This window comes from Schizosaccharomyces cryophilus, assembly GCF_000004155.1.
Source record: "Schizosaccharomyces cryophilus OY26 unplaced genomic scaffold supercont4.6, whole genome shotgun sequence".
NCBI classification, from domain to species: domain Eukaryota; kingdom Fungi; phylum Ascomycota; class Schizosaccharomycetes; order Schizosaccharomycetales; family Schizosaccharomycetaceae; genus Schizosaccharomyces; species Schizosaccharomyces cryophilus.
This window is the reverse complement of record NW_013185629.1, coordinates 356,435-383,005: the sequence shown is the minus strand read 5'-3', so window position 1 is coordinate 383,005 and position 26,571 is coordinate 356,435. Positions and strand designations below refer to the sequence as shown.

The 26,571-nt window shown below is 38.3% G+C and overlaps 14 protein-coding genes and 1 non-coding gene across 15 annotated transcripts; 8 read left to right on the top strand and 7 right to left on the bottom strand.

Moving 5' to 3' along the window:
* Positions 1–116: 116 nt before the first annotated feature.
* Positions 117–231, bottom strand: SPOG_16329. The gene has a single exon (XR_001203110.1). It is a non-coding gene; the product is annotated as a 5S ribosomal RNA (ribosomal RNA).
* An 813-nt stretch (positions 232–1,044) lies between these two features.
* Positions 1,045–2,163, top strand: SPOG_01043 (ubiquitin-protein ligase E3). Its single transcript, XM_013169314.1, has one exon. It carries the CDS (start codon positions 1,215–1,217, stop codon positions 2,028–2,030), a length of 816 nt encoding a protein of 271 aa, XP_013024768.1. The 5' UTR covers positions 1,045–1,214; the 3' UTR covers positions 2,031–2,163.
* SPOG_01041 (MSP domain-containing protein) lies at positions 2,118–4,859 on the bottom strand. Its single transcript, XM_013169312.1, has 3 exons — positions 4,759–4,859; positions 4,388–4,592; positions 2,118–4,276 (listed from the first exon to the last, which is right to left on the bottom strand). Exons 2-3 carry the CDS (start codon positions 4,575–4,577, stop codon positions 3,408–3,410), a joined length of 1,059 nt encoding a protein of 352 aa, XP_013024766.1. The 5' UTR covers positions 4,578–4,592; positions 4,759–4,859; the 3' UTR covers positions 2,118–3,407.
* SPOG_01042 (ribosomal protein subunit L13) lies at positions 2,220–3,083 on the top strand. Its single transcript, XM_013169313.1, has 2 exons — positions 2,220–2,401; positions 2,451–3,083. The coding sequence occupies exons 1-2, from the start codon at positions 2,381–2,383 to the stop codon at positions 2,895–2,897; spliced, it is 468 nt and encodes a 155-aa protein (XP_013024767.1). The 5' UTR covers positions 2,220–2,380; the 3' UTR covers positions 2,898–3,083.
* A 107-nt stretch (positions 4,860–4,966) lies between the features above and the next one.
* Positions 4,967–6,281, top strand: SPOG_01040 (uncharacterized protein). The gene has a single exon (XM_013169311.1). The coding sequence runs from the start codon at positions 5,479–5,481 to the stop codon at positions 6,148–6,150; it is 672 nt and encodes a 223-aa protein (XP_013024765.1). The 5' UTR covers positions 4,967–5,478; the 3' UTR covers positions 6,151–6,281.
* Positions 6,273–8,084, bottom strand: SPOG_01039 (prohibitin). Its single transcript, XM_013169310.1, has 3 exons — positions 7,430–8,084; positions 6,795–7,373; positions 6,273–6,740 (listed from the first exon to the last, which is right to left on the bottom strand). The coding sequence occupies exons 1-3, from the start codon at positions 7,645–7,647 to the stop codon at positions 6,443–6,445; spliced, it is 1,095 nt and encodes a 364-aa protein (XP_013024764.1). The 5' UTR covers positions 7,648–8,084; the 3' UTR covers positions 6,273–6,442.
* On the top strand, positions 8,052–9,910 carry SPOG_01038 (phosphoribosylanthranilate transferase Trp4). Its single transcript, XM_013169309.1, has one exon. It carries the CDS (start codon positions 8,625–8,627, stop codon positions 9,687–9,689), a length of 1,065 nt encoding a protein of 354 aa, XP_013024763.1. The 5' UTR covers positions 8,052–8,624; the 3' UTR covers positions 9,690–9,910.
* A 9-nt stretch (positions 9,911–9,919) lies between these two features.
* Positions 9,920–11,938, top strand: SPOG_01037 (serine carboxypeptidase). Its single transcript, XM_013169308.1, has 2 exons — positions 9,920–10,287; positions 10,364–11,938. Exons 1-2 carry the CDS (start codon positions 10,048–10,050, stop codon positions 11,675–11,677), a joined length of 1,554 nt encoding a protein of 517 aa, XP_013024762.1. The 5' UTR covers positions 9,920–10,047; the 3' UTR covers positions 11,678–11,938.
* Positions 11,939–12,027: 89 nt separating this feature from the next.
* Positions 12,028–13,276, top strand: SPOG_01036 (exosome subunit Rrp42). Its single transcript, XM_013169307.1, has 2 exons — positions 12,028–12,309; positions 12,440–13,276. The coding sequence occupies exons 1-2, from the start codon at positions 12,062–12,064 to the stop codon at positions 13,089–13,091; spliced, it is 900 nt and encodes a 299-aa protein (XP_013024761.1). The 5' UTR covers positions 12,028–12,061; the 3' UTR covers positions 13,092–13,276.
* SPOG_01035 (BAG family molecular chaperone regulator Bag101) lies at positions 13,235–14,256 on the bottom strand. The gene has a single exon (XM_013169306.1). It carries the CDS (start codon positions 14,139–14,141, stop codon positions 13,557–13,559), a length of 585 nt encoding a protein of 194 aa, XP_013024760.1. The 5' UTR covers positions 14,142–14,256; the 3' UTR covers positions 13,235–13,556.
* SPOG_01034 (DNA topoisomerase III) lies at positions 14,187–16,606 on the bottom strand. The gene is made up of 7 exons (XM_013169305.1): positions 16,394–16,606; positions 16,152–16,349; positions 15,924–16,102; positions 15,379–15,871; positions 15,192–15,328; positions 14,392–15,124; positions 14,187–14,316 (listed from the first exon to the last, which is right to left on the bottom strand). The coding sequence occupies exons 1-7, from the start codon at positions 16,472–16,474 to the stop codon at positions 14,278–14,280; spliced, it is 1,860 nt and encodes a 619-aa protein (XP_013024759.1). The 5' UTR covers positions 16,475–16,606; the 3' UTR covers positions 14,187–14,277.
* Positions 16,607–17,187: 581 nt separating this feature from the next.
* Positions 17,188–18,038, top strand: SPOG_01033 (uncharacterized protein). Its single transcript, XM_013169304.1, has 4 exons — positions 17,188–17,466; positions 17,526–17,597; positions 17,650–17,804; positions 17,858–18,038. Exons 1-4 carry the CDS (start codon positions 17,397–17,399, stop codon positions 17,930–17,932), a joined length of 372 nt encoding a protein of 123 aa, XP_013024758.1. The 5' UTR covers positions 17,188–17,396; the 3' UTR covers positions 17,933–18,038.
* Positions 18,007–19,512, bottom strand: SPOG_01032 (40S ribosomal protein S3). The gene is made up of 2 exons (XM_013169303.1): positions 19,200–19,512; positions 18,007–18,925 (listed from the first exon to the last, which is right to left on the bottom strand). The coding sequence occupies exons 1-2, from the start codon at positions 19,236–19,238 to the stop codon at positions 18,212–18,214; spliced, it is 753 nt and encodes a 250-aa protein (XP_013024757.1). The 5' UTR covers positions 19,239–19,512; the 3' UTR covers positions 18,007–18,211.
* On the bottom strand, positions 19,492–22,471 carry SPOG_01031 (fork head transcription factor Fkh2). The gene is made up of 2 exons (XM_013169302.1): positions 21,913–22,471; positions 19,492–21,636 (listed from the first exon to the last, which is right to left on the bottom strand). The coding sequence occupies exons 1-2, from the start codon at positions 22,422–22,424 to the stop codon at positions 20,262–20,264; spliced, it is 1,887 nt and encodes a 628-aa protein (XP_013024756.1). The 5' UTR covers positions 22,425–22,471; the 3' UTR covers positions 19,492–20,261.
* Positions 22,472–22,675: 204 nt separating this feature from the next.
* SPOG_01030 (transcription factor) lies at positions 22,676–26,564 on the top strand. Its single transcript, XM_013169301.1, has 3 exons — positions 22,676–23,527; positions 23,707–23,737; positions 23,788–26,564. Exons 1-3 carry the CDS (start codon positions 23,438–23,440, stop codon positions 26,112–26,114), a joined length of 2,448 nt encoding a protein of 815 aa, XP_013024755.1. The 5' UTR covers positions 22,676–23,437; the 3' UTR covers positions 26,115–26,564.
* Positions 26,565–26,571: the final 7 nt, after the last annotated feature.

The following is a 26,571-nucleotide window of genomic DNA, read 5'->3' as shown; positions in this document are numbered from 1 at the left end:
CAAGTAACCGATCTGCAGCAAGTATACAACAGTTCGATCTCTTCCAAGACAATTGCAAAAGTAAAATAAAAGATAAATCCAATAACTTTTAAAAAGTAGAAAAAGTAAAGAGAGAAAGCCTACAGCACCCCGGATTCCCATGTTGTCTCCAACCATAGTACTAACGAGGCCCTCAGACGCTTAACTGCAGTGATCGGACGGGAACTGGTGTTTTCGCCTAGGTATGGCCGTAGACAAGTGTAAGTGGTAGATAAGATAAATGAACAGAATTATCCACATCTAGAGTCGCGTTTCGTTAAGCCGTGTTCAGGCTGACGATTACTCTCCTAATTACTTTAATCCGTATCTCGTTTGTACTGATCTCTGTTGTCATAATAGTCTTGTTAGAGTGTATCTTCATTGTCATAAAACATAAATACTGGTTGATATAGTGGTATTACTACCTGCCCAACTATAGTATTATTCCAAGTCTTCTCAGTCATGTTTAAATAATACTTAGATAGAGCGTCGTTATCATCATAGTTAATCCAGTTGTCATTTCTGTTATTAGCATTCCAAGCGGATAGCAAAGCAGCCCAACTGACATAACTGAAGTTAGTTTCATGGTGAATATATTAGAAAGTTATAGACACACAGTACCTAATATAAAGGTTTGTTGTATATGTCACCTTCGTCGAAGGTGCAACTCCTTGATAGTAAAATGGTAATGAACCATTTTACTAGGTACTAAGTTGTTTTGTTTATTGAATGCTTTTTTATTTCTCCATGAAAAACAAAACTCTTTTCACTTCAGGGGCCTATATGATGCTATGCTTTGATCCCTAATGCTGTATTCACATGTGACCCTTCATAAGACCTTCCTCCTAAAACTCATTCAATAAAATTTTTATTTTTCTTCTTGAAACGTTTCTTCTTTGCAATAATCCCTGGCTAACTACTTTTTTGATACGAACTGTTTACATAATTGCGAGGCGTGTTCAAGCGTGCTATTTGTTTAGGGTTGTTTTACGAGGCAGCGGTATTTATTTATATATAAGACACAAACCTACTTTTTGCCAACTGCTTAAAAACGTTTCTAGAGTAAATTCGTTTACTGAATTTCTGTTTATTTAAATTTAATTTCATAGGTATTTTCTTGAGAAGTTTCTTGTCGCCAATGGTATCTTAGACGCCTTCATGGATCATCGTTGACACTACAAGTTTGGTTCTAGCACATGGAGAAGGACAAAAAGAGATTACTTTTTAGGAGAAAGCGATTAAAATCGGAATATGGACTAGGGCGTCTTCGTAGACACTGTGCAATTTGTTTGGAACAGGATGGCCGTCGGGCTCAGTTGTCTCCTTGTCAACATGATCAGTTTGACTATGAGTGTATTCGTCAATGGTTAGAGAAATCATTGACGTGTCCGATTTGCAAGCAGTCTGTGGACTGTGTTTATTATGACTTTACTGGACCTGGCCGATCGAAAAAGTGGTATCCTCACTCCTTTTTGTCACAGTCAAAAAAAGAAGGAAGTAGGGCTTCTTCATCAGCTGGAGATTCTGTTTATGGAGGGTTTTCTGAGAACACTATCAATATCGTCGGCATCCGCCGACGAATCTATGAAAAAGAATGGCTTAGTCTTTCAATGGCCTCTCGCCCAGAAAACATCAAATATTATCGGGGCTTTACTCCCAGCCAGTTTTGTTCCGATCCTTCCTTGCAGCAACGAGCAGTCGATTTTCTTGCAACGGAATTGATGGTGTTTGATTATTTGGGCGAAGAGCAAACGACGTTTCTACGTGAGTATATTCTAGGTCTTTTAAAGCGGCAATCCATTTTAGAGGAACAGACGTTTCATGAAATTAGCGAATTTTTTGGTGAAAGAGATGGTTCGTTGTTCGTACATGAGATGAATCGGTACCTGTGCTCCTCGATTTCTTCCCTTAGCACCTTTATGCATAGTAGAAGCTTTGTGTATGGTCCAGAAAAACTGACAATGGCTGAATTAAATGAACGCTTCTTCCGCAGGTCCGAAGATTGCTTCTAGTCTTTATGTTACCATGCTGATGGATTTTTTTCATAAATATGCATATCGTAGTAGCTTGAAAAGAAAATCTTTCAAATAAAATTTATTGCTTTCTATATAATTTAAATTTCAATAAATATACACTTATTTCTATTATTTCTAACCATCAAATATCATCCTACAACCTGTCTGTCTCGTATGCGTTGCAACTTGCTACTAACAAGTTTGCCAAGAGCAAACCGACCTTGAGAATTTTGTATCGAAAAACTTGCAGAATTCTTCCATAATCTTTTATTTTTGACTTTTTGAAATTGGTTAAATCATTTCTTTAAAAATACTAGCGCCTTTAGCCAGTGAAATAACGAATTGCTATGTCTACACTTAATGGACAGGTATGAATAGAATCTTTCTGACAATAGAACTCTTATTAACTCAGTTTAGACGGCACTGGCCTATGCAAAAGTTTGGCATCATGTTTCTGCGAAAGGTATTCCATTAGGTCGTCTAGCGTCGAATATTGCAATAACGTTAATGGGCAAGCACAAACCTATTTTCCATCCTGCTGCGGATTGTGGCGACGTTGTCGTAGTTACAGATTGTGAAAATGTTCGAATTTCTGGTCGCAAACTCGAACAACATAAATACTACTCTCATTCAGGACGACCTGGACATTTAAAAGAATGGACGATGGAAGAAATGGCAAAAAAGAGAGGATACAAGGAGCTTTTGAGACGTGCTGTGGGAGGAATGCTTCCTAAGAATCGTCTTTGGGACATGCGCATGAATCGACTACATATATATGATGGTCCTGATCACCCTTACAAAGCAAATATTTTCCGGAGATACAACAGCCCTGTACTTTCCGAACTAGAAAAATTAAAGGAATAAACAACTGTCTCCCGTTTTCCGGTGCTCTGCTCGCTCCATAAATATACCATACATCCTTTATGATTCCTAATCCTGTCTTCGCCCTCATTTTTGTTTACGAACTTCTATTCCATTGAGCAAATGTTTCAGTTAAAAATTCTTTTTAATAGTAATAAAATAATTAAGATTTTGAGGTGAAAATATAAATTCATTCAACTTGTAATCATCAACGCTAGTTAGTCCTTCTTCAAGTGCATATTTTCGGCAATAATATAAAGAGAACCTGGTTCATTTCAGCTCTACTTATAGAGTAGTATTATTTAATAGACAAGCAAAAAGGTTTTCTATGTAGAAGACTCAAAGAATAAGGTATTAACAATGGATGTACCAGAGTAAAGTACACTGTTTACCGGGAGAAAGAGCGATAGTAACTTTAATAATAGAATAAACGACTTTGACTGCATAAAAGTTTCGATTCAAATCAGCAAGGGAAGATCATTTCATACTCACTACTTGACCCACACGGCGTCCTTAAAAAAAGAGATAGCCAATGAGGAAGAAAATGAGGCAAAGGACAACCACGACGTTAGGTGGAATACCAGGAGTGTTGGTCATAGCAGCATTGGCAACGGTAGAAGGTTCAGCAGAGAACGTAGGCTTTGTTTCCTTGGCAACAGCATCCTTCTCTTGTGAGGGAGCGACAGCAGCCTGGTCTCCCTGAATAGCTTCACGAGTGTCATTACCAACAGTAGAGGAAGCGGCATCACCAGAGGGGGTTGCTTCCGTTGTTTGTTGGACAAAATTGTTCATTTCTTCTTTAGGCACAGGTGGAGGAGGATGAGAAGGAGGAGTAGAAGAAATAGTGCGACGAACTGGTTCAGGAGCACTAGTATCCACAGTATTTTGAGCCTTGTTTTCTGTATCATCTGCTACCATGGGAGCACTAGTTTGCTCAGTATTATTGACTGGACTCTTGTCAGAAGTTTGACTAATACCTGCATCGTCAACGGCAGAGCGCAAGTTATCGTCGACGGCAGCATCAGTCTTGTCGTTGTTGACATCGTTTTTGGTCTCTTCCAAGGAGAGAGCAGCGGCGGTAGGAGCAATGCCGCCAGGTCCAATATTGGCAGCTTCGGAGGAAGCGGTAGCTTGGGAAGCATCAGCGGTGTTTTCGTTTTGTCTCTCGGAAGATGCAGGGCCGGGGGCTTGATTTACAGAGTAGACACATCGAATTTTTCGGTCGTGAACAGGATTTCTGTGCTTTTCCATCTCAGACCAAAATTCTTGATAGTTTTCAACACCCTCCGTACTCTCATTACCAATTGCCATGCTCTGAATCAAAAATTTGTCACGGCATTTAAAATCAGGAGCAGGTTCCTCTTTCATGGCTTGAAGCAGAACTAAAAGTTGGTTAGGTCAATCATGCTCAGGCAAAAAACGCAACCAGGCTTTATTAAAATGACTTTCAAAAACAAGGAGTTAACTCCTCACTATAAACCTTGAAAACGTACCTTGTACGTTGACGCTGGACTTAGCATCAATTCGTCCAGAATTGGGACGAACACAGTACTGTTTAGGAGCAGTCGTTTTCACTTTGAAGATGACCGGTTCCGGATTTGGATTATACACAGAAATTAACTCCTTCGACATAGTCGTAAATGGAGGATAAAAGTACAATTCTCCACTGCATTCGATGCTCATTATTTTTAGCGAAACCTGCTACGTTAGTAATTAAATTTTTGAAATTATTCACTATAAGTAGCTAAAAGGAGCATGCTGAGGCTGTCCATCATCTTCTATACTAATGCTTTCAATATCCACTATCCAGCCCTCTGATATCACAGAAAAAGACACAAACTTCGTCAAGCCCTTGTTTACATACTTAAATAATTAGAATTTAATGTTTTAGTGAATATTTACTTTTTTTCTAGCCAGAACAAGCAAATTTGTTTCCAAAGGTGGATGGTTATTCCCAGTTACGAGATACGTTGATGTAGGTACATGACTCGTCGGTGAGCTCGGTGACTTCGGGAACCTCGGTAATTTTGGATGAGTCGGGGTCATTAGCAGCATTTCCTAAGTTGACCTTAGCGCATATGCCGTTTCATCTTAATAGCAAGGATTCATGCAGTTGAACTGATTTTTTGGGAACAAAGAAATAGCAGGTGTTTTGGGAGATGTTATGGAAAAAAATCTCTCGTAGAATTTTAAATTGATCCACTTGCATACGTTAATCTAGCTTTTTTGTTCAATCTTCCCATATATATTTGGTTTATTCTGTCAAGAAAGCAGCATAAAGAAGAGTACTGGTTTAGAAGAAGTTCAAAAGAACAGTGGTGAATTTTTTTTGAAATTCGATTGTAATATCGTTTCTTCTTTGAAATTTCTATTTGACCTTTTTTTTCCCTTCAGTGATATCAGAATTTCTTGTGTCTGTTTTTCTATCGTTGTTTTCTTTTCGATTGAGACCGTCATTCTTTTTTTACGTTATACACTCAAACAACAAAGGTTTCCTTTTTGAAGTTTTCGTAATCCACGTGTTTCTTTATCCCGTCCTCTGCTACACCTAATTTGCTGTTTTCCTATCCTTTATTCTAAACGCATGCGTTTTCTATTTTGCTTTTTGCTGTTTCTTTTTCATTTGAAAGTCTTCTTTCTTGTTACACAGGCCTCACCCAGACTCTCATTATCCTCTCCGATCCATAAACAAAACGATGTATTTACAACACTGTCTCCGTCTTTGTTCCGTAGAGCAGGTTCAACGAGTCTATCAGGTTCTTCCAGTAGTATAGGACAAAGTTCAAGTTCCGGCAATCAAAAATCTTCCTCTTCATCCTCCGGTAAAACTTCATCCTCTGTTTCCGATATCATCAGTACTTCCGACGCTTCAGGAACTGTTGTTTCCTCATCTCAAAGAAATGCCACAAATGGATTCGTTACAGAGTACGTGACCATCCAACCTACCACAGTCATGACGACAATCTTTCAATTTACTTCTTTAGCCTCTACTATACCTGCGCAGAGCGGTTTAGCCTCTCTGGTTCCTCAATCTTATTCCCCCTACGGCAGTGCCGGTGCTCTTATTGGAATTTTGGCCGGCGTAATTGTGGGAAGTGTGTTTGTCCTTGCCATTGTGATGGTGGTAGCGCGGATCTGGGGACCTCGTCTTTTGGCTAATAAAAGAAACAACCAAGAAAATGATGAAAATGTTCAAGATGATCCTGAGCTCAAGCAGGAAGGAATTCCACAAATTACTTATGCTTCTAATTTTTAGATTCTCTTTTTACTTGTATCTTTGTTTCTGTGTATTTATATATTTTTATCATGTTCGCACTCGTTTAATGATTCTTTACCTTTTTTTTCTCACAAAAGTCTATTTGTATGGCATGCCAATCTGTGGAAGGGTCATGTACGTGCCTTTTGTAATTTAGTTATTCTAGTTTATTTCATGTTAAAATTTATTAAATTTTGCTTTTGAGAAATTGAATTATTTTTAAGCATGTCAAATGTTTATTCATATATGTATGTAGGTTCATGAAGATGACAAGAAATCGCTAACCCAATATTTAACGTTTCTCATTCGTTTCCACAGGATTCGACTTGAGAGAAGAAAAATCCTTTTGTAAGGGATTTGGTGATGCTGGAGAATTCGACACTTGTTTATAGATGGACAATGCTTGAGCCACCATAGAAGAGATGTCATTAGCTGCGGCAGGAAGAATCATGGTATTGGAAGTCTTTGCAAGGTTTCCGAAGTTCTTAAGATATTGTTCAGCAACGTGCAGATTAACCGCATCGGCTCCATGATCCTTTTGGGCAATCATATCTGACAAAACATCAATTCCTTTTGCTGTAGCAAAAGCCCTATACAAATAAGTTAGTTACGCATCATAAAGGAAAGATATATGAATATGTTACCTTTCACGAATTGCTTGCGCCTCTGCCAAGGCGGCATTAATGGTTCGAATCTTTTGGCCTTCAGAGTCTAAAATTTCTGCTTGTTTGTCACCCTCAGCAACATTGATGGAAGACTGTCTTTTTCCTTCAGATGCTAAGATTTCTGCACGCTTTTGACGTTCAGCAGATACTTGTTGATGCATGGCCATAACAACACTTTCCGGTGGACGAATATCACGGATTTCATGGCGCAAACAGCGAATTCCCCAATTTTCAGAAGCTTTGTTTATAGCTTCCGATATGTGTTCGTTCAGCGATTGTCGTTCTCGCAAAACATGGTCAAGTGTAAGCCGTCCAATTTCACTACGCATTGTCGTTTGAGCTAATTGCGAAATGGCATAATCTGCATCTTCAATACCATAGCTCGCCCTGTATGGATCATACACCTGAATGTAAAGGACGCCATCTAGGCCAATAGAGACATTATCCAAAGTAATGGCAGATTGGGTAGGGATTTCCAAAGCTCGCTCCTTTAGGGATTGAATGTACGCAATTTTATCGACAATAGGAACAAGGAAAGCAACACCAGGGCTTAAAATTCTAGTATTGAAAAGAAGTATTAGCGATGATGAAGTGGTATTCTTACAATTTCTTACCTAGAAAAGCGACCCATGCGTTCGACAACATATGCCATTTGCTGTGGAACAAATTTGATAACCGTATTAACTGCTTGGTCTTTCCAGACAGGCGTAAACATATGCAAAGAGGATGATGTATCGCTTTTGTAACGAAAACCGAGAGTCTTCAGAGCACCTGTGGGTCGACAATTCGATCGCCCAAGTCTAAGAGCTCGAAATGTGAAGTTCTGCAACATAAGGTGCGAATCCGGTACAAATAGAAACGATTAAGGATGGATTGGAAGAGGAATGTGAAATTCCACGGTAGCAAGAAGAGTGTCAGAAAGCAAAAAAACAAAGAAAAAATAAATGAAAAATAACTATAAAGTAAAGAGATCTTTCAAATAAACGTATTTGATTGAAACAATTCTTCTTTTAGCCGAAAATACAAGGTTGCTCTGAAGTCGTAGTATGTTGTACTTACGTTTTGGTGTTTTTCAGAAACCACTCAAGAAACCAAAGAAAATACTAAAAAATAAATTCTTTAAAATAAAAAGAAAAAAATAATTACATTTCAAACTTGTCCTGACGATTCTCTCCAAAAACAAAATATCCTCTTAATATATCAAATTACGAACATAAGTACCATACTATCATATTACAAAGAGGTCGTTTTTTAGATTTTCACGAAAAATAAAACCAAATGTTGTATTTCATGAAGTCTATTTTCTTACACTTCATTTAGAAGCCATAGATTCAGTACTTGAATGGAAACGCGTTTTTTTCCATTTTGGTTCACCATTCCTAATAGAACATCCTAGTGTTTTTCTTCCAACGGTCAAAGGAAGCATTAAAAACCCCTTTTTGTTGGTGATTATTAGTCGAATTCACTTTCTTTTTGTTTTCTTAAAGTTCAACCGTAAAAAAAGAGCGTTTCGACTTGGTAAAAGCGATTTTTCTCTGTTGGTAGTTTAAATTCGTTTTCTGGGCTTATAACGTTCTTGTTCTTTGTAAGCTAATTTTCTTTAATAATCCGTATTATTTTGTCTTCCTTTTAAATCAAGACGTGGTTTGGGAACATCCGCAGTTTTTATCTTTTGTTTGCTCCCAACATTTAGGGTTTTCTATTTTGTGCTTTTTAGTGCCTTTCTTATTTTTGTTTCTCTAATTCGTTTTCTTTCAATTTTCTGATAACTCGTTCTTTTTCTCTCGCGACATTCCTTCTTGTTTCAATATGAGTTTATCAAGCGCTGCTGTTCGCAGAGCTATGCAAGTCATAGATAGGGTAGGCTTGGATATTCCTATTTATGAGATTGAACATGCACTTCGTGATATCCTAGAAGAGAAGTCCAATCCTGTCCAGATCGGTGCTTTTCTTACCGCCATGCGCTTAACAAGGGTTGAACAGCGACCTGAAGTTCTAATGTCGACGGTCAATATTATTCGGTCGTATTCGATTCCCATTGAAGGTATCTCTTCTATGCAACCGAAATTTGTCGATATTGTTGGCACAGGCGGCGATGGTCATAATACCTTTAATGTGAGCACTGCTTCTGCTATTATTGCCGCTGGTGCAGGCTTACACATTTGTAAGCACGGAAACAAAGCCTCTACTTCTTCCAGTGGATCTGCTGACCTCCTTATGTCGTTTGGTTGTGATTTGCTCAATGTCACTGCGAAAAATCTGATATCCATCGCAGATGAATCGAAATTCTCATTTTTGTTCGCTCCTCAATGCCATCCAAGGCTAAAGGTTGTCGCGCCAGTCCGCAAGGAAATTGGTGTCCCTTCCATTTTCAATCTTGTTGGTCCCTTGCTCAACCCCGTGCCAACTTATGCTCGTATTATTGGTGTTAGTCACCCAACCCTTGGACCCACATTTGCTCAAGCTCTTTTGCTTCTTGGTGCCGATCGCTCTCTCGTCGTTTGTGGTGAGGAGGGTTTAGACGAAATTTCCCCCGCTGGCCCTACCCATGCCTGGCTAGTAAAGGATGGTCAAATAACTCAAATGATTTTGACTCCTGAATCATTTCATCTTCCTTACCATCCTTTATCAAGTGTTGCTAGTGGTACTCCCTCTGCTAATGCTGTGCTCCTTCAAAGGCTACTTTCTAATTTGCTTCCTAAAAACCATCCCATTTTGGATTATGTCTTGATGAATACTGCTATGTTATTGCATGTTGCTGGACTAGCAGATTCTTTGTACCACGGCGTGATACTCGCTCAAGAAAGCATTGCTTCAAGATCTGCCTTAACCGAGCTTGAGCGATTCGCTTCAGCTACTCGAATTTTCCAATAAAATTATCTAATGGTTTTGTTGTTGTCTTAAATTTCTATATTCCTACATTTGAATGTTTTTCTTGTACATATATCCCAGTTAAAACTGAACTTTATCGTTGTGTCCTCTTTTTTGTTTAGACATTCATACTAGATTCGCTTACAATAAAAATGTTATGTTATTCTTCATATAAACTTGCTATTAATCTTTATCCTGTTTTTTCTTACTTCTTGCCTTTTCTGCTTTACAGAGCTCTAACGATCATCCAGGGAGCATATTCGGGATGAAGCCAATGTAAGTTGTTCTTTCCCTATATCATTCGTTCCTCAATTGGAGGAGCAATTGAGCTGTGTATGGTGGTTTTATATACATTCTTTTTATGATGCTCTCTTCTTTTACAAATTGGATTGCTCTTAGCAGTGTGATTGCTCTATTTGGACTTGCTGTGGCAGATGTTGTTGATAAACAAAAAGCCTGGCTTGTGGATACTCTCCCGGGTATTCCTGAGGACTATAAGCAGAAGATGTATTCTGGTCATTTAGGACCAAGCGAACAGCTAAATGGTGATCTTTTCTTCTGGATGTTTGAGTCAGCAAATGCTAGTTATACAAACCGTTCGGTACGTTTCTTCAGCAATTGTTCATTTTGAACAATTCTTGGTGAAAGTTGGCTCAGTTGATTAACATATTATGTAGATTATATGGCTGAATGGCGGTCCTGGATGCTCTTCAGAAGATGGTTCCTTAATGGAAGTTGGACCTTTACGAATTGGAGAAAATAATACATTTCAACTAAATCCTGGACGATGGGATGACCTGGGTAATCTCTTATTTGTCGATCAGCCCAAAGGAACCGGATTTTCATACTCGCTAGACGATAATTTCACGAGTGACAATGAGAAAATGGCCGAAGAGTTTTCTGTCTTTTTTGAAAAGTTCCTGACTGAATTTCCTGAACGAGCCAACGATACTTGGTATATCGCCGGCGAATCTTACGCAGGCCAGTATATTCCATATGTAGCCTCCAAGATTGTGGAAAAGAAATTGGCTCATTTGGGCGGTTTGGCTATTGGGAATGGATGGATACAACCTGTATCCCATTACAGTACTTACCTGAACTATCTGGTAGAAAAGGGGAGATTAGACTTGTTCTCTGAACAGGGACAATATCTTCACCATTCTTGGGCGGATTGCATGTTGGCCATTGACCAAATGGAATCTGGCTCAGGCGACGTTGAAAAGTGCGAAAATTTCCTATATGATATAATGTTTATGGTTTCAGATAAGCCTGGAAAAACATGTATGAACATGTATGATATTAGCTTGGAATCTAGTTATCCTCTTTGTGGCATGGACTGGCCCGTGGACCTTGAAAATTTAACCCCTTACTTAAGCAAGCCAGAGGTAATGGAAGCGTTGCATGTAAACACTACATATGTAAAAGAGTGGGAAGAGTGTAGCAATGATGTCGCAAATGGCTATGCTCGTGAAGGATTAGATTCATCTGCGAATATCATTAAAGACTTGACATCTAAGGTTCCGGTCATGCTTTTTTACGGAGAAAATGACTTTCTTTGTAACTACTTGTCAGGTGAAGATTTGCTAAAATCTCTTGAATGGAATGGCGAAGTAGGTTTCGGGAACGCTTCTTGGTTTCCTTGGTTTAAAACCATGGACTATACCGAAAACCCAGCTGGAACTTATATTCAGGCTCGAAATTTGACGTTTGCTCGTATTGCGAAAGCCAGTCATATGGTCCCTTATGATCATCCGATGGAGATGAAGGCTTTGATTTCTGCTTTCTTGGATAATGATATTCAACGTTTACCTAACAATCCTTCAGCAAATCTACCGGATCCTGGAAACGGACAACACAGTAAATGGTTATATTTAACTTTGCTTCCTGTTGGATTAACGGTGTTGGGTTTGTCAGGGATTTATGCTGGTCGCAAATTCCAGCTCTTTGGAGTGAAAGACAAATCTTACGAAGCCTTGCCTTCCAGTCCATAAACTTCTCTAATTCATAAGCCTTCTAATTGTAGGCACAACTTCATGATGATCTAGCATACTCTTTGAACTCATAATACTACAATGAGGTAGAAGGATTTCGCTTGTGAGTATGCTCTTGTTTTTTTATGTCTCTACAAGCATTGTAAACAAAAATTTGAACCAATTTACTTTATTTTACTTTATTTACTTTATTTACTTTATTTTATTTTATCTTAATAATACTCCTTTCAATGAATCTTTTCATCTCAATTCTGACTTACCTGACATAGTAAATTCCGTGATGGAACAGAGTTCGTAAATTTATTTTACCAAACTTTAAGATTGATCCTTATTTAAAGACTTGTTCAACTTTCAAGTAAATCAAGTTTGTCGTTTACCAATCCTATGCAATTGTCCTTGCCAGAACTATCGTACACGCGCCAGTCGTTGACTGCGTTTGAACCACCAATTCGGAATGATGGTCGTTCCATTGACCAGCTACGCGCTTTGTCCGGACAAGTAAACATTCTGCCTGGAGCCCATGGATCAGCTCGTGTAAAATGGGGTTCTACAATTGAGGTTTTAGTTGGAATTAAGGCAGAAGTTGGTGACGCAACTATTCACGGTGGAACATTTCAGGCATCTGTTGAAGTGTAAGTATCGAAAAAATGGGGAATGAAACATCTCAAAGGAAGCTTCCTGCTTTGCTGTAGAAACAAAAAAGAAATTTGGGATCTTCTTTAGTGATCGTGGTTGTAAAGAAAACTAACTTTTGTTTGCTAGCTCTCCTGCCGTTACTATTCAGAATCGAGAAACAGATATCCTTCCATCATCTCTTACAAGCTCATTGCAGGACGTTCTGGATACACTCCCTGTAGATTACTTAAAATTTACACCTTCGAGAGCATGGGTGATTCATGTAGACGCAATTGTCTTGCTCTGTGCTGTCCCTAACGAAAACATTATTTCTGCATTAAGTTTAGCTACTTCACTAGCTTTACAAACAACTAGAATCCCTAAAATCTCTACCCCGAATGTTACTGAAATGGTGTTAGGAAGTAGCAAGTTCGAGCCTTCTGAGGAATATGATGTTGACTCAGAATGGGATAGTGCTCTTCCTTTGCAAGGTTTGGAGAACTTGTCTGTTATCATAACTGCAAGTAGTATTGACCATGTTTTGGTCATAGATCCAACGGTGGATGAGGCCAACGTTGCTCAAGCTACCTACGCGGTAGGTGTTTTACCTGATGGCACAATTTCCTACACCCGAACCATTAGTATGGGAGGTGGGTACGCTTCCACTGGAAGAGCTATAACTGGTGAGCGGTATATTTCGCTAGTCAAAGCAGCATCTGTAGCGGGTACAAAACTGCTAGAGGCTAGTAAATCTCTTTTAACATTTGAGGGGTCCGGTTTTTTTGATATTCTTCCGTAAAGCCTTTCAGTCGTGTGCGAAAAAAGAAAAGAAATAAAAAATGAATCTTTTGGATCGGTGCAACTTGGCGTGAATTAGAGGTCGACAATTCTTAAACATGCTTTGTATATATATATATATATAGATTATGATTACTTATAACATGGGATCAAATAGTGAATTTAATTCTTTGACTAAAAATAAAAGCGAAGCATTTCGTAAAGCCTGCTTCGAACGTTTTATATCTCTAACTGTTTAAGAAGCGTAAATTGCATGGTCAAAAATTGAAAACGGGCGTATTTTTTTTGTAAATCTACCGAATTGTCATAAATTCATGTCATCATTTCAAAAAACATAAGAGAAAGGGGTAGAAGAGAGAAAAGGAAAGAATAACATAAAGGGAATATGGAGGAGTTCTTTCTAGAAACGAAACGAAACGAAAAGGTGAATCAACCCTTGTAACAATACACAACATGTGTTTATGATTTAAATGGACAATTTCTTGCTTGTCTCATCTATATCATCTAGCATTTTTTGGATCTTCGCTACAAGAGTTTTACGCTTCTCGCGAAGTTTTTCACTTCCCATAACGTCAACACCATCTACCTTCAACAGTTGCTGTAGCAATAGCTCATTAGCCATCAGCTTTTGCTTATACTTCTTCTGTTTATCATCGGAACTCTCATGAACATAAGTGTGAAAAATAGGTGTAAGGTCTTTGCTGACATACTGGTCAATGGCCTGAATTTCGTCCGAGATGCGTGAAAATGCTGGATTCTGTTCTTCAACTTGAACACCCTTTTCTTCTTTTTCATCTTCAGGAAGTTGCTTTTTATGCGGTTTTATACACAAGACCTTACTATTATTCTTCAGACCAAACTTGGCCAGTGACGTACTTCTTCCCTTCAATCGTTTCCCTGCGTAAAAGAGCTTAATTTTCTTTTCTTTAATGTCTGCTTTTTCTATCAAATCTTCAATGAAACGTTCCAGGGTTTCATTCAAGTCGACTGGTATGCGAATTCTCTGATTTCCATAATGAACGGTGACGGATTGCTGCTTGTCGGGCATCATTTTTCAAGTATAATGCGTTATTTCGTAAGGAATAAACAAATACGCAAATTTTCTTCCACACGAAACCACAAAAATGGAGAGTATTGGAAGAAGTTTCAGATGTCTACGAGTGTCATTTTTTTCTTTTAGAGACACATTAGCCTTCGTTAAGCTCAATAAGGTATAACCGACAGCTCTGTGAATATTTTGGTTAGTACATTGATGAAAAGAAATCAGTAATAAATAAAAGGATTTTGTTAAAATCACTTACGTTTTTTAAACAATCAAACCTTTGTTTGGTCAAATGGAACACGTCGCGAAACTGAGTCAGCGTCATTTGTACCAGTGCATCTCGATCCAATTGCCCTTTTTCAATATTCTTTAGTTGGTCTTCCATCTCTTTCCGTAAAAATGGCTTAGTCAAACTCCATTCAAGCCCTATTTCATCATAACCTTTTGCCAAAGCAATCCCAAGAGAGCTGGGAACAAACTCTGTGGCCGCACCACGCTTTTTCCTCTTGATTACATACTCTCGTTCTTGAACTTTTTCAATGTGGTCAGCCATAGTTGCGTCCGTGCCAATTCCATTTGCATCCATCAATGAAATCAGCTCTGGCTCGGTCAAATACGAAGGCGAAGTGGTAACGCTATCGGTGATATTGAGTACATTAGGTATAAATTCCTCATTGACTTGATAAACGGGAAGCTGTCCTGTTCCAGTCCATTTGTCGTAAGGATAAACATCTAGATAATTCCGCTCGAGGATAACTAATCCCTTTTGAGAAAAGAACTCATCGCCCATCTGAAGGTCCACAATCGTTTCTGCGCCAATAGCATTCTCAGAGCAACATGCTAGAAACCTTCTGGTAATAAGTTCGTAAACCTTCCAATGGTCTTGACTAGATAAGGCAGAACGATGAACAAGATTGATTGGATGGATTGGAGGATGTGCTCGATCATTATGTTTTCCCTTCCGAGGAGTTCGATAATTTCCGTCTAAGAGTCTATTTTTGTTTAGCAAGATCCTGGTTCGCGGGCTTCCAACTTTTAACTGTAAACAAAAAAACTTACCCTTGAGCATAAGTCCCCCAGTCTTCACTGGGCGCCAGTTTGCCAATAATTCCCTGCAAATCCATGCCTGCGTCAAATTGATCAGTTTCGGTACGTGGATAGGAAACAAATCCATTCGTATAAAGACTCTCTGCCAACTATTTACATGTTAATCTCTGTATGATATTCATTTACTAAACCATGTTACCTCAAGTGTTTTTTTAGAAGAAAGACGAAGATATTTAGGTCCCATTTTTGTAAGTTCGACGGTCGATAGCGGAATAGGTTTATATCGTTTAGCAGGCTTTTTATTTACTTTGACAACTTTTGCAATCTTTGCATCTAAACAATTTTCCAAAAACAAGATAGCCGCCAATCTGTCATAAACACGATTTCTTTTCCACGAGAAGTTAACGGTTTGCCGTTCTCGTTTGTCGACTAGTTTCAAGGACCAAAAGTTTTCAGGAACAAAATCCTCTACTCTTTGCCATCTATCGACAACAAAGCCCAACGTAGGAAACTGACACGGTCCATAGCTAATAACTTTGTTCTGAAGAACCTCGAAAGCACGTTGCAGTTGTAATGTTTGTAAGCGCGTGAAAATAGCGCCCAGACGAAAATCAAGCTCAATTCTGGCCGACACAGCATCTGCAGCATCTTTCGACAGCTCTCTAGGTCTCTTCGACGCCTGAATGATGTGTCTAGGAGCGATGTTAATCGATCTCTGTACGGTGAATACAAAAAGTATCATACCTTTTTTCCAAATTGTTAAAGTCGGCTCGAATAACATGAATCCTTGGATTGCTGATCTTTGCAACGTTTGTAATTTCCATTCCTATATGTTCCCCTTCCCGATCACAGTCTGTCCAGATATATAAATATGTTGCATTCCTTGCTTCTTTCTTTATATTATCAGCAAGGACATTAGCATTCTATTCATTGTTAGTCAATGAAATTGAACGCAGAGGTAAAATGGCTTACTTTAGAAACCGAGGTTACGATTCGCGCATCGAAGAGAATGTCCTGAGGTACAGAACTCCAACTGTTATACTCAGAAGGAAAAGAAGCCTCCGTTAAATGGCCTGAAACGGATGTCATTGTAACTTGTGCCGTACCAATATATCCTCCAAAGTCAAATGTAAAGTCATAATTCTTAATGTACTTGCTTTTCGTGTCTCTCTATATTTAGATTGTCAGTAATCGTTTAAAACAGAAGCACAAACCCGTTTCACTTGACCACCGCCTAAAATGCTTGCTACACTTTTAGCTATTGAGTTTTTTTCAGCGACACATAAAACGCGCATTTCCCGTTTACAAAAACATGGATTTCAATAGAAAAATTGCCTTATGCTTTTTATATTGATGAATTTTCCCGCTATAATGAAATATATTATGGATTTTTGGCAAAGTTTACGAAAGAGTCATTTGTTTACGGTGGATGCAAAAGACAAAACGCGAGAGCTATTTAATGAATCCTTTCAACTTCAAACAAAAAAGCAGTAATGTAAGAAATTCTTTCTTAAGTTATACTTTTTTTTATTTAATGGAAGAAAATGTTGAGCGTCATTTTATTTATGGTTTGTTTACGTTAGTAGAAAAGTCCTGCTAAGAAAACAAGAAAGAGCAGAGGTATTGCTTATAAATGCGCGAAATTGATTTTATAAGAAGGAAATTTTTCATTTTCTCTTCGGTAAAGACGTTCTATTTTTCTTCTCTTCTTTTTTATTGTTGGACTATGTTTACTAAACATTAAACATTAAACATTAAACAAATGAGTATTTACCTACACAACACAATTCAGGAACTAGGGAGTCTGAAACTACCATAAACACTTATCCTTGAATTTATTTCATTTTTTTTTACCTTTTTTTGTTTATTCTAGAGATTTTATTTCCATTGTTCATTTATTTTCTTTTAAGTACGATGAGAAAAGCCATCTTTGATTTTTTAACCTTTGAAAGTAAGTAACGATGCGACCTGTTCCTGCTACCACTGAAAAGTATGGTAGAAATCAGGTAAAACTTGGAAACATTAATAAAGCGTGTAATTCTATTTTCTAATAATATATTGAAAAGTTATAAATATTTCCTGTTGAAGTTTTAGTACGGTTTTGGTCCTTTTCGCTTTAAGGTTCTTTTTTTATTGAAGACAATTTTTTCTTTGCGGGCGATATAACTAGTTCTCTATTTATAAAATACGAAAAAAAAAAATTTCAGAATCGATTCAATGGATTCCTCAGATTCGATACCAGATACGAGCGACATTGACGCAGACGTAGCCAGTGAATTTGTTGAATGTAACTCTTGCTTTCAGAAAACGTGTTATAAGAATGTACTTTACTTACCATCTTTATAGTTACAGATGATATTCCAATTGAAATCTATCGTTGTCTGCGGTACGTTAGGAAATATGAAGACAAATATCAAAGTATGTCTATTTGCAGATATTGATTCCAGTGAGTCTGACGTTCATACTATAGAGGAAAATTCAAATCTAAACCATCTTGCTACGGAAGTTAGTCAATGTTCCTTACCTGATTTACCTGCCTTTAAAAAGCAATTCGCAAAGTCCCTTTTACATTCAGATGAGTATATGCAACAAACCAATGCTGAGGCCCAGAAACTTTATGCAAACGTAAGCTTTTACAGAAAAATAAACCGTGTCATATAATAACTTAAAGCCTCTAGGTCCATGCTGCATATGAACGACTAAACGATAAAATTCGATATTTGGAAAATGAACGGCCTACATCCTCATCCTAAGTGAAGCATATTACAGACGAATTTATGCATATATACCCAAGAAATAAATTACATTTACTTATCTTTTGTAAAATTTCCGATACTCACTATTTTAAGACATATCTAGACAAATCCATTCATATACCATAGACTAATTTTCAAACAGATGAAAAGAGCCGTCAACCAAATATTTACTATCCTTGCTACATTGCGACTTACAATACAACACCTTCCTGAATCCATAATATCAAACCAATTTCATTTTTATATGGAATTAAGTGCCACTAACCCATGTACATCTTAATAGGCAACAGCAGCTTCTTGGTCAGCAACAACCTCTTGGCCGGCAGCAGCAGCAGCCTCAGCAGGTTGGTTGATGACAGTGTAAGGCTTAGTGATAGGTTCCTCTTCCTTGGGATCCAAGACGACAACAGCGTCAGGAAGAGACTTCTTAGTGCGGGTCTTGGGTTCAGGCAACATAATCTTAACCTTGACACCCAAAACACCTTGACGAAGAAGAACGGAACGAGTAGCAGCGTCAATGAAGTCAACGGCGGGTTGACCGGAGTGAATCATGAAACCATCAGCGAACTTCATGGACTTAGCACGAGCAGCACGAAGCTTACCAGAGATGACGACTTCACAACCCTTAGCACCAGCCTCCATAACGTAACGAAGAACACCATAGGCAGCACGGCGAACAGCCAAACCAGCCAAAAGCTTGTAACGAAGGGATTCGCATTGAGCGACGGCACAGAGACCACGATTTTGAACCTTCTCAGCATACAATTCAACGGTGTTCTCAGCGAACTTGAAGCGCTTTTGGACCAAAGCGGTAAGTTCACGGATTCTGCGTCCCTTTTCTCCAAGAACATCCTGGGTGTGAGTGGCACGGACGATGATCTCCGAACGGGCAGGAGTGACACGGACTTCACAGCCGGAGTAGCCCTCCTCGGAAAGCTCACGAGTGAAGAACTCGTTCAACTCGGCGTAGAAAACACCATCAGCGACGAACTAATATGGTTAGTGAACTGATCAACCTTTTATAAAAAAAGTGCTAATCGAAGTCATCGAATAACCAATAAACAAGAAAGCGACCAAACGTGAATGAAAACTACTGTTGTCTCATTATTTCTTTATTAAGAACATTCAGATTTTTGTCCGTTCGGATCACTTCATTAAAATGCACAAAAGGCATTCCAATCGGAGAAGAGGTGCCAGAATTAGGAAATCATCATCATCACTTCCTTTGTTTTATTTATTCTTAACTTCTTTAGGTATTACTTACCTTTCTCTTCTTGGAGATAGTGAATGCGGCGGCAGACATGGTATGGGTTTGTGTCAAAATCACAGTACAATGTTTCTAGTTGTATATCCTTTAGCAGTCACAAGTGCTAAGTAGGGTAGGGTATGACTGTCTTATACAAGGTCCAAACTTCAAATTTAAAGCAGCTTATGACAGTACGTATAAATACGTAATACTACGCTAAAGTAGATGACTTGCTTTGAGGGATAGGATAGGATCGGTATTTGAGGTAAATTTTGAAGCTCCTTGCAAGTTACATAAAGTATGGTATGCTTATCCTGTGTATAAACAAATAAATAAAATGACAACTACTTTAATTTGTATTAGAATAGTTCATTAATTATTTTCTTTAAAAGAATTTAGCTACGATTTAAGGGAGAATAGTCTTACTAAAAAACTGCAAACATAAGAAAGTCAGGACAGTTTTAGAAGAATTTAGATTCATTTGAGACCTTGGAAACGAGAAACAACCATCTATTTTTTTTTTTCATGGTAAGTACAAAACAAACCTTTAAGTTGTCCAGTAGTTTTATATATTTCTAAATACAAATAAAACAATATCTTTTAAAGTCTAAACTTAGAACAAACACTACAGGATTGTGTAGTACACTTTCCGTCGCTTATTTCTTCATTCTTTCATGTTACGTTGCCTGTGTGCAAACGTTGGTTGACTTCCAACAGTACGAGGGGCTCAGGCATTAAATGTCAAGAAGAATTAAGCAGTCCACGAAAGTCTTGTCCATAAAGCAATTAACCAATTTTATATCAACGAAAATTATTAGAGCTTACCGAAGTAAAACCGGTTTATCATCCAAAGCAAAACTAGTGTTTAATTAAGACATTTTAAGAACATCAATGACATTAAGTGGAAAAACATTCCCAAAAAGAACACGAGATTGAACGTGAAAGCAAACAAAGAAATTCACTTTGGTACAGACCCGATCAAAGCATTAACAATACACATACAAGCATTACTGGCAAAACTGTCTCAAAAATAAAGACATAATCCATAAAAGCAGGTAGAAGAGTTACCGTAGTAGTTCATTAAATGTTGCTTCTCACATCAGCGTTTGATGCTTGCATATAGCGTTGAGGTGATGGATGTTCTTCAACACTTGCCTGCGCTGTTGTTCCTAAAGCAGGTTGAGCTGTTTGTCCTGTTTGGGGAAATTCAGTCGTTTGCTGAACATTCTTTTGCTTTTCCATAGAGACACTGGCGTCCAAAATCGCACGAACTGCGTGATCATTATCAGTACCAGTCCCAACGGAAGACTCGGGCTGCTGTTTATTTTCGACCTCCGCAGAGTGATTAGAAATTGGCTCAGAAATACTTCCCCAAGGTCGTGGGGGATTCGCGGGAGATGTAGAAGCACCTAACGGAGAAGCAGGCGCGGAACTGCCTGAATTGGCAGTACGTAATTTTTGGACCATTGACTCTCGCCATGAGCTAATTCCTTCAAAACCGTTTGCTAGATCTACTCCCTGCAAGTCATGCATTTGCTCATCAATTTTTCTTGGTGATGGCTGGGGCATCTGAGAATAGACCATATGGTTGTTCAAAGGATTTCTGTAAGGGGATATCGTATCATAAGAACCAACGTGAGGCCAATCATGGGGGTTTGGAACAGCCACGTACTTCCAGAAGGGTGCAGGCGAAGAAGTGGAATAAGCCGCAGTTGCTGCAGGAGAAGCAGACGCAGCATTCTTCGGTTGAGAAATTGTACTGGGATCAGGAGAATAATCTTGACTAGCTATTATATCGGACAGTACAGCTCTAGTTGGAGTCTTATAAGAGCCACCTTCCCTGTCCTTTGACTCAGAGGGAGTTTCTTCAGTCAAGGGAGAACCTTCTCTTTTGGGAGTAGAAGGAGACTGATTGCGAACTGGGGTAGGTATAGGAGGGGAAGTATGCTCAGGGTCTGAGTGTTCTCTCTTCAAGGTGAAAGGAGGTGTGCAAAGAAATGGAGGAGGTGTTTTTTTGTAAGGTGTCTTCTTAGTTTTTGCGATAAACTCCTCCCGAAATTCAGGCTCTATTGACCATTTCATTCCCTTGCCTTGTTCACCGGACTTCCGAGGCACCTTTCTAAAAGCTTTGTTCAAAGACAAGTTGTGTCGAATGGAATTCTGCCATCCGCTTTTTGTGGTTCGGTAATAAGGATAATGAGTTGAAATCCAGTTGTAAATATTGGAAAGTGTCATCATGCAATCGGGAGAGGAAAGAATGGCTTGAGCAATCATTACAGAATAACTATAGGGAGGTTTTCTATTGTCATAAACGCTATTTTCAACGGTAGCTGAAAATTCCTCCGACTTTTCAGCTTCTTCATTCGACTCGCCAGCTTTCTCCTCAGGAATATTCTGTTCAGAGGCATTCGGCAAAACAAACATCATTTGCAGTCCAGCAACGTCGAGAATTGATCTAATTATGTTAGCACTATATCAATTTTCTCATAAACACTGCTTTATTATTCTGGGATAACAGCCGTCAGAGGAAACCTGGGGAAAGCGGGGTCAAATCCCCAAGCAAATGAAGCTTATTTACAGCACTAGCATATTGCAGTTTGTAAAACGCGTTCGAAGATCACTTCTAAACACTACCTTTAATGATTACTTTTTCTTCCCCATGAATCATAAACCCCAACTTTCCTTTTGCCGCTGTTGCCAAAATTAACAAAGCTTAACAATTATTACGTACCCACTAGAAAGTTTCACAGTCTCTCCTGGTTTGTAAAGCTTTCCATCCACTTTAACGCCGTTTCTTCCGTGAACCGTACAGTTCCATGCCTGGTCTTGCATATTGTATTCAACAACGGCATGCTTGCGACTGACAACCTTCGAAGGTCCAAAGTTCATGTCCACTACCTCGCTATCCTCTTCTTTCCCTTTCGCAGATTGGTTCGCCGGTTCACGTCCAAGGATAAGTCGAATCTTCTTGACATAATACGTCCACGTGCTACCAGCGAATTTAGCATACGCCTGTATCTCTCCAGAGTGCCTTTCGGCGTTCTTTTTGTTTGAATAATCCTCCACTATCCTCATTTCGTGAGATGGAACAGTCAATTTCGAAATTCGCGATTCAAGACGTCCATTCGATTGAATGTCCGCTTCGGGCTCTGTTTTCCTTTGGTTTTTCAATCCCATTTCTTCTTTGTTTTCTTCATTTTCAGAGTAACTCCCTGTATCATTTTCTAGCTTATGAGAGGACATTTTCTAACGATACAGCAATTGTGCTGTTGGTGTATGTTTATTTACACTTGTTTGTTGTTGTCAACATTCGTTTATCCGCCGCTGGCAGTACGTTTCAAAGTAAACAGAGACTATCGCGTTAATCTATACATAATATCTAATTAATAATTTTTTTTGAGTATACCTGTAATTTGCATTGGCTAAGTTTTATCGGAAAAATTCGCTGCCATTAATATTGAGTCTTTCCTTAAAGCAAGGTCCAAATGCGCGTATATGAACCAACCTTTCCGTGAACCGAACAATGAAGAATTCAGTGCGTTTTCTTTGATATTTACTGGTTTCGAGGAATATAGTATTAAAAAAAATAAATTTTCGTGTTCTAATGTTATTCTATCAAGGAAAATCTCTTCTTTCTGCTTACGTTCATCTGTGTTTTTTTTAATGATTCAAATATTCGCTTTTAAACAGATTTTACGGCCAACATAAAATGTAAATTGATGTCAATGGATATATTTCCTATGTAAGCATGGAACTATGGTCTTTCTCTAAATTCCCTTCTCTTTAAAACAAACCAGTCATTTATTTATATACATTGTAGGGTCCTCTGCAATGTTATGTTACGTTAAATATACTACACAAAACGGAGGCTGGATGAGACGTTCTAATAACGAATTAATGCGATATCATCATTTCTCGTTAGACAGTGCTTTATAGTATAGAGAGGTTGCTATTGCGCGAAGGAGGTAAATCTATTTTTAAACGACTGTTTAAATTATTCCATTGCCTATTTACTGCCAGATTCGTCAACTAGCGACAATTAAAGAATCTGTCTTTAATTCGCACCACTGAGCGGTAATAAAAGGCGTCTCTTGTTATAATCCGTTAAAACGAGAAGATACCTTAAATAAAGAAGTCTCGCAATCTGTTTAGCATTATTAGCCTCGTATTTTACGAAGTGGGTTTCCAATCACGTGGTAGAAATATTTTTTTCCCACCTGCAATAAGCCTTTGATACCCTCGAATTTAATCAATTGATGTCTTCTGGTGATGCTCCTCGAAGACAGCGTGTCTCTAGAGCTTGCGATGAATGCCACCGAAGAAAGATAAAATGCGATCAACAAAAGGTAAGGAGTCGATGATCCCTACATAGTAAGGGTTTGATACATTTTAGTTAAAGATCGCGCAACAAACTCGGTTTCTTTTATAGAAGGGTGCAGTTACTTCAATTCCCATGATTTTCTAGACCAAAAATTATTCTTGAACTTTTAGGTTCAATTATGCTAACAATATTTTTTTCTATTAGCCTTGTTCAAATTGTAGGACATACAACTATGGTATGCTGAATTATCTTTACAGATCAGTCCTATTGACCTCTTATAAACAGAATGTACGTATGGCCAGCCTTTTAAACGTCTGTTGCATTCTCCCGAAAAATACATTCAATTTTTAGAATTTCGACTCAAATATCTAAAAAAAATGGCTGAAGAGGTCATTCCAGATGTTAAACTTCCAAACTTTCTTAACATCCCGAATGAAAACTTCGATTATGACGCTGAAAGTGTTCGTTCCGAGAAAGAGGCTTCTCTTATGAAGAGTCCTTCGTACGATGAAATTGACAGTATTTTTGATCGATATGGTCAGTTAAGTCTAAGGGATAACGGAAACGCAGACTACCGAGGCAGTTCTTCTGGATATGTCTTTATGCAAAATATTCACAAGAATATCGCTCGGGGTTCCTCGTCTACTAACCAGAATCAAACCCAAGCAAGTCCTCGTGGTGATCCTTCTGCACTCCCTTATCTTCCTCCAACACCAGCTGGAGATGACAGAAAGGACTTTATCCCGCAGATTCAATTTCCTTCGTATGAGGAAGCCCGTTCTGTTACAGGTAATTTCTTTCTAAATGATCACTTTTTGGTTCATCTTCATCATATTCCTACTTTTTATGAAAGGCTGCACGTATACTACCACGCAGAAAAGAAGGATCCTACTTTTCATTTTCTGTTGGCGGCTACTTTATGCCTTGGTTATACATATCTTTCCTCAACTACTGGTGCTTCCGTTTATCCTTATCACAAAGCATACGGGTATTATTATTACATACGTGCTGCATTTCATTTTGAAGAAAGCTACGATATTGAAGTCATTCAGATCCTTGTTTCTATTGCGTTGTTCGCTTTGTTTAGTTCAAGGCTTTCACAAGCCTACAGCTTTATGAATATTGCATTATTTTGTTGTCATGAACTTGGTCTTCATCGAGACTTTTCTGACGTTCTTACGTCTCCGGAAACGAGGTTGCGGAAGCGTGTGTTTTATTCTGTGTATGTAATGTCCTGCTATACAATTACAATTATCGGACTTCCTCTTAATATTGAAGATGATGAAATTGATCAAGGATTGCCGAATTCCTACGACTTTGTTTTAGATAACGAAGCCATCCCTGCCAACGTAGTAGCATCTGAATGCGGAAGCTTGGAAGTATTCAATCAGCATATAGCTCTTTCTAGAATTTTAAGCCATTTTGTTCGAAAAGTTTATCCCATAAAGTCAAGCAATGGTGCTAGCTGTCGTGTTTCCCTTACTGCAGTTAGAGAACACGAAAACAGGCTGACAAGTTGGTGGAAAAATCTGGCAAGATATTTGAAGGTTGACGAAGTTCCTGAGTTTTCTCCTAAGTGGATTCAAGCTATAAGTTTGGAGCTAAAATTTCGACAAATTGAGCTTATTTTTTATAGGCCCTTTGTCCACAATATTACGGATCCCCTGGAGGAGCCTAATGTGAAACCAACGAAGCCTTCTAACTTTGCTTTGAAATGTGTGCAGTCAGCTGAACGTATTGTGGAACTATTGAGAAAACTTTCAAGATCGCCAAATATGCCAAAGATGTTTTTTAATCTCTATGCAGGCTACTATGCTTTAATGACTTTGGTGTATTCTGCGAGTTTAACTAAGGAAGATACAACAAGATCCAACGCATTTATCTTGAAGGCCCGTGAAGGATACTCCATATTGGCTGGAATTTACCAAGGATCAGCTTATTTTTCTACAATTTTAGATGCAATTAAGAATATGCTGCTTGCGTATGATATGAATTTCCCTCGAACGGATTATCCTAACCATCCGTCTCACAATCCATACTCCAACCAACTGCCAAAAGGCAGTACAGATGTTTCTCAGGACATGCAGGCGCCTATACCCTTGAACTTTTCTCAAGATGGAGCGAATATTCCATTTTCGGCTTATTCCTTTATAAATGGCGAACCATATTTCTATCCTTCCTATCCAAGTTATCCACAGTATGGAGGAGCACCTTTGTCCACTCAAGCTAATTATCATATGCTGCAGCAAACAGGGTATTACCCTCCTAATGGCTATCATAATGATAAAGGCTATGGTCCATATCCTTCCTATAATTCGGAGCCATATTCAGCACCTTATACTGGGAATACGCTTCGACCCGCCTATCCACAATATCCTGTGTATCCGTTTCCTATCCCGCCATATTATTCGCAACCTCGGCCATCTGCATCATTAAGCTCAAATGCTATGTCCTCTGATAATGCACATATAAATTATGGAATACCCAGTGGACGAATGTCTAGTGGACCTGTGCCTCCGATAGTATACCCCTCATTTGCATCTGGAACTGGAATCGATCAATCTGCTAAAAGGTCTTCAGATTTATCCAACATGACGCGGAACAAACGTTAAAATATTTCGCTATTTAGATGTTTCTTTCTTCTGTAACTTATTGACATACTACATAACTTATCATTTAGTTTTTCTCTCATATATTGGCATTGAATATTGTTTTGCATCCATTTGTTACAGCCAGGAATAGACGCTTACCGTATTGATCTTGGAGTCTCTCATATTTATAAAACACAATTATTGGAAACAATACCCATCATCTCATCGATTCCTAAAAAATACCCATTTGACTTTATTACAGAAAATCAAAGTCAGGGAATGGTTTATTACAAAATTATTGAGAAAAACCGTAATAGAAAATGCGTTTTTCGTTTCCCCTATCACCTATTGCCTTAAAAATAGTTAGCTTTTTTGTTTTCTTGTTTTGTTTTGTTTTTGTTTTTGTCTTGTCTTGTTTTTTTTTTGTTTTATTTTGTTTTCTATCTATATTAATGTAAATAAAAAAAGTTGTTTAAAT

What these genes read in the sequence shown, in the direction of transcription:
- SPOG_01043 (XM_013169314.1), top strand. Translation starts at nt 1,215, where the DNA reads ATGGAGAAGGACAAAAAGAGATTACTTTTTAGGAGAAAGCGATTAAAA.
- SPOG_01042 (XM_013169313.1), top strand. Translation starts at nt 2,381, where the DNA reads ATGTCTACACTTAATGGACAG. An exon ending in TGTCTACACTTAATGGACAG is followed by an intron (nt 2,402 to 2,450) that starts GTATGAATAGAA and finishes AACTCAGTTTAG; the next exon opens with ACGGCACTGGCCTATGCAAA.
- SPOG_01041 (XM_013169312.1), bottom strand. Translation starts at nt 4,577, where the DNA reads ATGAGCATCGAATGCAGTGGAGAATTGTACTTTTATCCTCCATTTACG. An exon ending in GTCCAGCGTCAACGTACAAG is followed by an intron (nt 4,277 to 4,387) that starts GTACGTTTTCAA and finishes ACCAACTTTTAG; the next exon opens with TTCTGCTTCAAGCCATGAAA.
- SPOG_01040 (XM_013169311.1), top strand. Translation starts at nt 5,479, where the DNA reads ATGCGTTTTCTATTTTGCTTTTTGCTGTTTCTTTTTCATTTGAAAGTC.
- SPOG_01039 (XM_013169310.1), bottom strand. Translation starts at nt 7,647, where the DNA reads ATGTTGCAGAACTTCACATTTCGAGCTCTTAGACTTGGGCGATCGAAT. An exon ending in CGCATGGGTCGCTTTTCTAG is followed by an intron (nt 7,374 to 7,429) that starts GTAAGAAATTGT and finishes TTTCAATACTAG; the next exon opens with AATTTTAAGCCCTGGTGTTG. An exon ending in GCGCAAGCAATTCGTGAAAG is followed by an intron (nt 6,741 to 6,794) that starts GTAACATATTCA and finishes TTATTTGTATAG; the next exon opens with GGCTTTTGCTACAGCAAAAG.
- SPOG_01038 (XM_013169309.1), top strand. Translation starts at nt 8,625, where the DNA reads ATGAGTTTATCAAGCGCTGCTGTTCGCAGAGCTATGCAAGTCATAGAT.
- SPOG_01037 (XM_013169308.1), top strand. Translation starts at nt 10,048, where the DNA reads ATGATGCTCTCTTCTTTTACAAATTGGATTGCTCTTAGCAGTGTGATT. An exon ending in CTAGTTATACAAACCGTTCG is followed by an intron (nt 10,288 to 10,363) that starts GTACGTTTCTTC and finishes CATATTATGTAG; the next exon opens with ATTATATGGCTGAATGGCGG.
- SPOG_01036 (XM_013169307.1), top strand. Translation starts at nt 12,062, where the DNA reads ATGCAATTGTCCTTGCCAGAACTATCGTACACGCGCCAGTCGTTGACT. An exon ending in TTTCAGGCATCTGTTGAAGT is followed by an intron (nt 12,310 to 12,439) that starts GTAAGTATCGAA and finishes TTTGTTTGCTAG; the next exon opens with CTCTCCTGCCGTTACTATTC.
- SPOG_01035 (XM_013169306.1), bottom strand. Translation starts at nt 14,141, where the DNA reads ATGATGCCCGACAAGCAGCAATCCGTCACCGTTCATTATGGAAATCAG.
- SPOG_01034 (XM_013169305.1), bottom strand. Translation starts at nt 16,474, where the DNA reads ATGCGCGTTTTATGTGTCGCTGAAAAAAACTCAATAGCTAAAAGTGTA. An exon ending in TCGTAACCTCGGTTTCTAAA is followed by an intron (nt 16,103 to 16,151) that starts GTAAGCCATTTT and finishes AACAATGAATAG; the next exon opens with AATGCTAATGTCCTTGCTGA. An exon ending in GGTTTGATTGTTTAAAAAAC is followed by an intron (nt 14,317 to 14,391) that starts GTAAGTGATTTT and finishes AAATATTCACAG; the next exon opens with AGCTGTCGGTTATACCTTAT.
- SPOG_01033 (XM_013169304.1), top strand. Translation starts at nt 17,397, where the DNA reads ATGGATTCCTCAGATTCGATACCAGATACGAGCGACATTGACGCAGAC. An exon ending in AGCCAGTGAATTTGTTGAAT is followed by an intron (nt 17,467 to 17,525) that starts GTAACTCTTGCT and finishes CCATCTTTATAG; the next exon opens with TTACAGATGATATTCCAATT. An exon ending in CCCAGAAACTTTATGCAAAC is followed by an intron (nt 17,805 to 17,857) that starts GTAAGCTTTTAC and finishes TAAAGCCTCTAG; the next exon opens with GTCCATGCTGCATATGAACG.
- SPOG_01032 (XM_013169303.1), bottom strand. Translation starts at nt 19,238, where the DNA reads ATGTCTGCCGCCGCATTCACTATCTCCAAGAAGAGAAAG. An exon ending in CTATCTCCAAGAAGAGAAAG is followed by an intron (nt 18,926 to 19,199) that starts GTAAGTAATACC and finishes TAACCATATTAG; the next exon opens with TTCGTCGCTGATGGTGTTTT.
- SPOG_01031 (XM_013169302.1), bottom strand. Translation starts at nt 22,424, where the DNA reads ATGTCCTCTCATAAGCTAGAAAATGATACAGGGAGTTACTCTGAAAAT. An exon ending in ACTGTGAAACTTTCTAGTGG is followed by an intron (nt 21,637 to 21,912) that starts GTACGTAATAAT and finishes TAACATAATTAG; the next exon opens with ATCAATTCTCGACGTTGCTG.
- SPOG_01030 (XM_013169301.1), top strand. Translation starts at nt 23,438, where the DNA reads ATGTCTTCTGGTGATGCTCCTCGAAGACAGCGTGTCTCTAGAGCTTGC. An exon ending in TAAAATGCGATCAACAAAAG is followed by an intron (nt 23,528 to 23,706) that starts GTAAGGAGTCGA and finishes TTTTTCTATTAG; the next exon opens with CCTTGTTCAAATTGTAGGAC. An exon ending in TTGTAGGACATACAACTATG is followed by an intron (nt 23,738 to 23,787) that starts GTATGCTGAATT and finishes TCTTATAAACAG; the next exon opens with AATGTACGTATGGCCAGCCT.